Source organism: Coregonus lavaretus (assembly GCF_964263955.1).
Source record: "Coregonus lavaretus genome assembly, contig: HAP1_SCAFFOLD_774, whole genome shotgun sequence".
NCBI classification, from domain to species: domain Eukaryota; kingdom Metazoa; phylum Chordata; class Actinopteri; order Salmoniformes; family Salmonidae; genus Coregonus; species Coregonus lavaretus.
This window is the reverse complement of record NW_028159628.1, coordinates 115,347-121,389: the sequence shown is the minus strand read 5'-3', so window position 1 is coordinate 121,389 and position 6,043 is coordinate 115,347. Positions and strand designations below refer to the sequence as shown.

Here is a 6,043-nt window from a genome sequence, read left to right as displayed (position 1 = left end):
CTTTTGCTACCAATATTATGTTGATAGCCCTTGTCGTTTTGGAGATGCACTCTATTCAATTTGGGCATGCATTTTCGAAGCAGGCACTTTAGCCAGGTGCCTAGTGATGAAGAGGTTAACCGGTCTCCTCCCCTTCATCTACACTGATTTGAAGTGGATTTAACAAGTGACGTCAATAGTTGGATCATAGCTTTCACCTGGATTCACCTAGTCAGTCTATGTCATGGAAGGAGAAGGTATTCTTAATGTTTTGTATACTCAGTGTATATCACTACAGAAAATCAAGTGCTATTTGCATGTGATGCATTTGCTCTATTGTTTACAGGATGATTTGTATCTTATAGGGCGTGGCTTTAAGGGAATAGTATGGTCAATTTTAGATAAAAACGAATGTGAAAAATGAACAGAGCAAATGTGTATTAACACACTACCTATTCATAGAAGTATTTATTAATCAAATTCAATCAATCAAATTGTATTTATGAAGCCCTTTTTACATCAGCAGATGTCACAAAGTGCTATACAGAAACCCAGCCTAAAACCCCAAACAGCAAGCAATGCAGATGTAGAAGCATGGTGGCTAGGAAAAACTCCCTAGAAAGGCAGAAACCTAGGAAGAAACTTAGAGAGGAACCAGGCTCTGAGGGGTGTAACAGTACATGGCCATTAAGGCCAGATTTTTCTCCAAGATGTTCAAACATTCATAGATGACCAGCAGGGTCAAATAATAATCACAGTAGTTGTAGATGTTGAAACAGGTCAGTACATCAGGAGTAAACATCAATTGGCTTTTCATAGCCGGGCATTTAGAGGTTGAAATAGCAGGTGCGGTAGAGAGAGAGAGTTGAAAATAGCAGGTCTGGGACAAGGTAGCACGTCCGGTGAACAGGTCAGGGTTCCATAGCCGCAGGCAGAAGAGTGGAAACTGGAGCAGCAGCACGACCAGGTGGACTGGGGACAGCAAGGAGTCATCAGGCCAGGTAGTCCTGAGGCATGGTCCTAGGGCTCAGGTCCTCTGGGATGGGAGGGAGAGAGGGAGAGAGAGAGAATTAGAGGGAGCATACTTAAATTCACACAGGACACCAGATAAGACAGGAGAATAACACCAGATATAACAGACTGCCCTAGCCCCCCAGCACATAGACTATTGGAGCATAGATACTGGAGGCTGAGACAGGGGGGTTCGGGAGACACTGTGGCCCCATCCGATGATATCCCCAGACAGGGCCAACCAGGCAGGATATAACCCCACCCACTTTGCCAAAGCACAGCCCCCACACCACCAGAGGGATATCAACAGGCCACCAACCTACTACCCTGAGACAAGGCTGAGTATAGCCCACGAAGATCTCCTCCACTGCACGAGCCCGAGGGAGCAACAAACCGGACAGGAAGATAATGTCAGTGACTCAACCCACTCAAGTGATGCACCCCTCCTAGGGACGGCATGGAAAGCACCAGTAAGCCAGGGAAACAGCCCCATAATAGGGTCAGAGGCAGAGAATCCCAATTTTTATTTTATTTTTATTTCACCTTTATTTAACCAGGTAAGCCAGTTGAGAACAGGTTCTCATTTACAACTGCGACCTGGCCAAGATAAAGCAAAGTAGTGCAATAAAAACAACACAGAGTTACATATGGGGTAAAAAAAAACAAAGTCAGAAATACAACAGAAAATATATATACAGTGTGTGCAAATGTAGCAAGTTATGGAGGTGGAGAGACTGGAACCTAAATCTAAATATTCATATTAAGCTTCTACGTCTGTGTACAGGAAAGTCTTATTTGTAAGACGTAGGAGAAAATATATTAGCTTATTGTTAAATTATTACGACATTATTTGCCAATACGAACGATGTAGTAAATATTGTTTCCAAACTGCGTTACCCACTCCAGTCAGCAGATGGCGATGTGCGTCTTTCAGGTGATGATTCTTGCGTGACGTATAATGGACTGGACGGGAACTTCTTCAGTAACAACCACACGGCTACGCTTTCAACCACCTCGGTAGCTTGCTAGCCAACATAAAACCGAAAGATTGAGGCTTTAGACCATGTTTATGTACATTAGCTAATCTCAGTGTTTTAAACACATTTCTGTTGACGTAACATTATCTACTGGGTAACTTTAACCTAATTGGAAACGTGTTAAAGATTGATACTGAGCCTACCACTAGGCTAGTCGCTAATGCTAACTAGCTAGCTAACTAGCTAACATCCCTGACCATGAGCTCACTAAACTACTCCTCCCCTGCTAAAGAAGAGGAGGTCTGGTGTAGGGAGAAAGAAGCTCTGGGGCTGAACATTGCCGTGAAACAAGAAGAGGAGGATGTTACAGTGAAAGGAGAGGAAGAAGCTTTCAGAATGATAAAGGAGGAAGAGGAGGCTGTTACACTGAAAGAAGAGGAGGATGTTACAGTGAAAGGAGAGAAAGATCCGTTTGGAGTGAAAGAGGAAGAGGGGATAGAGGCTGTCACAGTGGAAGAAGAGGAGGTAGAAGCTTTCAGAATGATAAAGGAGGAAGAGGACGCTGGTGTATTGAAAGAAGAAGAGGAGGATGTTATAGTGAAAAAAGAGGAAGAACCTTTTAGAGAGGAAGAGGATGGTATCTCAATAAAGGTGAAGAAGGAAGACATTTTTGGAGTGAAAGAGCAGGAGGAGGAGACAGAAGATCAGATTAACACCAGTTGAGTACTGTCTTAAAAACAGGGGCACACACTATGCAGTTCTTGAACTAATGTGTGGTTTTTAAGGGGCATTCTACTGAAGTTATATACTTCAATATGTTGTTCAGTACTGTTTAAATTGTTAAAGGTTCAATCTGCAATTGGTACATATATTTTTTGGACTTTTAAATTAGCTTTAATTAATTCTCCATGTGGTCTACATTAAAGTGCACCTCATCTAATATAACAGGCTTTTAAAATTCAAAATTGGTGCTTAATTTCTACTTAAAATATCAAATGGACGCAAAAGGCACCCAATTTGTGGAACTACCTTTTCACATTTGCATCATAAACAATATTTTATGAAATCGTGATGAAAGTGGCCATTTTAGGCCCTGTTTAGATATATTAATGCCTATTGTAAGACCCTATGATTGCAATAGAAGATAATACGTTTACCATCTGTTTGATGTTCTCATTCACACAGGAGAGAGACATGACTATCATGGATCCACTGGGGAGCCTCAACAACATCCTGATGCTGACGAGGCAGAGAAGAGTCTCTCCAGATCAGAACACCAGATGGTACAGCTTGGTCTGGTCTAGCATACAGCTTGCTCTATCGGGGTCTGGGTTTCTGTAAAGCACTTTATGACAACAGTGACATCAGCATCCATAATGATATGTGTCTGTGTCCCCTCTATATGGTTACCAGGACAACGCTAGCCCTTCCTCCCTCCCAGAGTCCCCGTGTCGTACCTCTCCCAGTAGCACCTTACTGCTGGGTCTGAAAAGGTTGTCTGTGCGGCTGGTGGACTGCAGGAAAACAACGGGGCTGAGTGGAACTGTGAGAGGAGGAGAAGAGAAGAAAGGAGCAGATTTTACTCATCAAAGTAAGTGCTGTAGTTTAGTTTGAACAAATAAAATAGATCTGCCCACTGGTATCTGTTACCAGGACAACCAGCAGAGTTCTGTTAGTTGACATGAAGATAGACTGGTATCTGTTACCAGGACAACCAGCAGAGTTCTGTTAGTTGACACGAAGATAGACTGGTGGATATGGTTGTTATGAATATCATAACACTGAAAAAGGATTCTGCCAATGAAAAGAGAGAAACCAATAGACTATATAAAACCTTGATGAAAGTTAGATTTAGAGAGAACGTTTCAAGATGATCCAATATAAGGTGCATGTTTTACAAAAACATTTCCTAAAAACATTAGCTAATTTTCCCCCAACATCGGACACCCCCTAACTTCGGACACTCTAGTGGTTGGAGGACTAAATCACCTCGAGTTCGACGTTTAAATGGACTGGAAAATAACTGTACGTTTTGCGACTAACGACACCCTTCTAGCTAGCTGACCACCGATTTTCATTGCTATTTTTGTAAGTTAAGTTCGGTTTGCATATTGTAAAATTTGACGGCGCGACAGACCACACATCATTTAATATCCAACTTTTTACCTCTGAAATATAGCTAACGCATTTTCTAATGTTACTAGCTTAGTTGCTAAATGTTGATAGAACTGCTAAGACAGCAAAAAGGAAAGAAATTGTAAGCGTTAGATAATACATATCACGAAAACAGCTGAATGTTGTCAAGCTTTACCTTTTCAGAATTGGAGTCCTCTGACGGAGGCGTTTTGCACAATCTGCAAAAATGTATTTGGAATTTTGAACCATTAACTTTTTGACACCTATCACTGTTGGCTATGTTTCATCTTACAACAGCTACATAGAGGCAGTATTTAGTCAAATTTTACAATGTATGCATCAATATGAAACTAATTGGGACACTCATTTTCATTACAGATAACATCAAACAAAAAACGTGGGTACATTTTCAGTTAATGTGAAAACTTTCATCACCTTTCAATGCCTTAGCTCTGAAATGTAAATGTTTATACATATTCAGATTGAGTTATCTGTCTAAAATGTGTATAGTATGCCAAGTTATTTAGCTACATGTATTTACCACCACAGCATGGAGAAAGTCAAGAGGAAGCAGTGGAGTGAGGTGGATATGTTCCATGCCATGGAGGACTGCGGGGCAGGGATGGCTATCCGCCATGCTGCCAAGGTTAGGCATCTTTTGTTTTTAGGAGATTACCATGTGTATGTGAATTTTATCTGCTAGTAACAGTTTTATTTTCTTATCTACCAAGGTACATGGTGTACCTCGGCAGACCCTGGCGTACAGGCTGAGCGGCCGGGGGACCCATGTTTGTCGCCGTGGACCACCCACATTGCTTGCACCAGAGGATGAAAATTCTCTGGTGCAGTACTGTATCTACTGCGCCAGCCATGGGTTCCCCTTCACCAGACAGAGGCTGATGAAATACGCCGACAAAATACGCAGGTATTTGGTGTTCTATGTATGTAGATTGGTGGACTGACTGTTCTCAATGTGTGTGATGTAAATGTGGATGTGTATGGTGATGCCAAAACAAACATTTTCATCCTGGATGGACAATTATACATTCTATTCTATTGTAGGTTTCGGCACCCAGGGGAAACAATCCCACCACTGGGGAAGAGGTGGTGGGAATTGTTCAGGAAGAGGCACAAGAACCTGAGCATAAGGAGGCTGGACACCCTGGACAGGGGGAGAGCTGAGTGTGCATCACCACTGCCAGTGCCTCCCAGTGTGCAACACCTGTAGGAGCCGCCGGAGTCCCCAGCTGCAGAAGAAGGCCACGTGCCTACTCTCCCGGCCACACCATCGTTGGCCCCTCAACCCCACCATTACAAACACCAGCTCCTCCAAGCCATTGTCGGCGGTTTTGTCCACCACCACCACGATGCACCCCCGTCCCCCGTCTGTCACCACCAACACGGCCTCCTCTGGACCAACTGCCTCCTACGTCTCCCCTGGTCACACCACCATAGCAGCCTCGTATGGGAAGTGGAGTGGTCTGCTATTGGCCGGTTATAAAATGGCCCATAACTGTAACACTAGCAGAGATCCTGGACCTGATATATCCTTACAGTATATTATGTTCAACAATATATAGAAAAATAATCTAAAATGTTATATTTTCAATATTCATTTTTATGTTTTTCAATATTAATAAATTAATGTAATTCATTTTTTTACTAAATTAAAATACTGCTCATATTACAGGTCAAGTGGTAAAGATTAATATGACCCATTGTTGCTTTGTAGCCTGTAGCATCTAATGATGAAACATTATGGAGTCTTAAAGGAGGACTGTAGCATCTAATGATGAAACATTATGGAGTCTTAAAGGAGGACTGTAGCATCTAATGATGAAACATTATGGAGTATTAAAGGAGGACTGTAGCATCTAATGATGAAACATTATGGAGTCTTAAAGGAGGACTGTAGCATCTAATGAAGAAACATTATGGAG

The 6,043-nt window shown here is 42.2% G+C and overlaps 1 protein-coding gene across 1 annotated transcript; it reads left to right on the top strand.

Annotated features, from left to right (window-relative positions):
- The first annotated feature begins 1,994 nt into the window (after nt 1–1,994).
- On the top strand, nt 1,995–5,918 carry LOC311122629 (uncharacterized protein). The gene is made up of 7 exons (XM_084196971.1): nt 1,995–2,685; nt 3,153–3,250; nt 3,381–3,558; nt 4,482–4,500; nt 4,653–4,749; nt 4,835–5,028; nt 5,166–5,918. Exons 1-7 carry the CDS (start codon nt 2,226–2,228, stop codon nt 5,329–5,331), a joined length of 1,212 nt encoding a protein of 403 aa, XP_084053097.1. The 5' UTR covers nt 1,995–2,225; the 3' UTR covers nt 5,332–5,918.
- The last annotated feature ends 125 nt before the right edge of the window (nt 5,919–6,043 follow it).

Bases quoted from the DNA above. Each gene is read 5' to 3' on its own strand.
- LOC311122629 (XM_084196971.1), top strand. From the start codon at position 2,226: ATGAGCTCACTAAACTACTCCTCCCCTGCTAAAGAAGAGGAGGTCTGG. The intron at 4,750-4,834 runs GTTAGGCATCTT...TTATCTACCAAG, and splicing joins CTATCCGCCATGCTGCCAAG to GTACATGGTGTACCTCGGCA. The intron at 5,029-5,165 runs GTATTTGGTGTT...ATTCTATTGTAG, and splicing joins TACGCCGACAAAATACGCAG to GTTTCGGCACCCAGGGGAAA.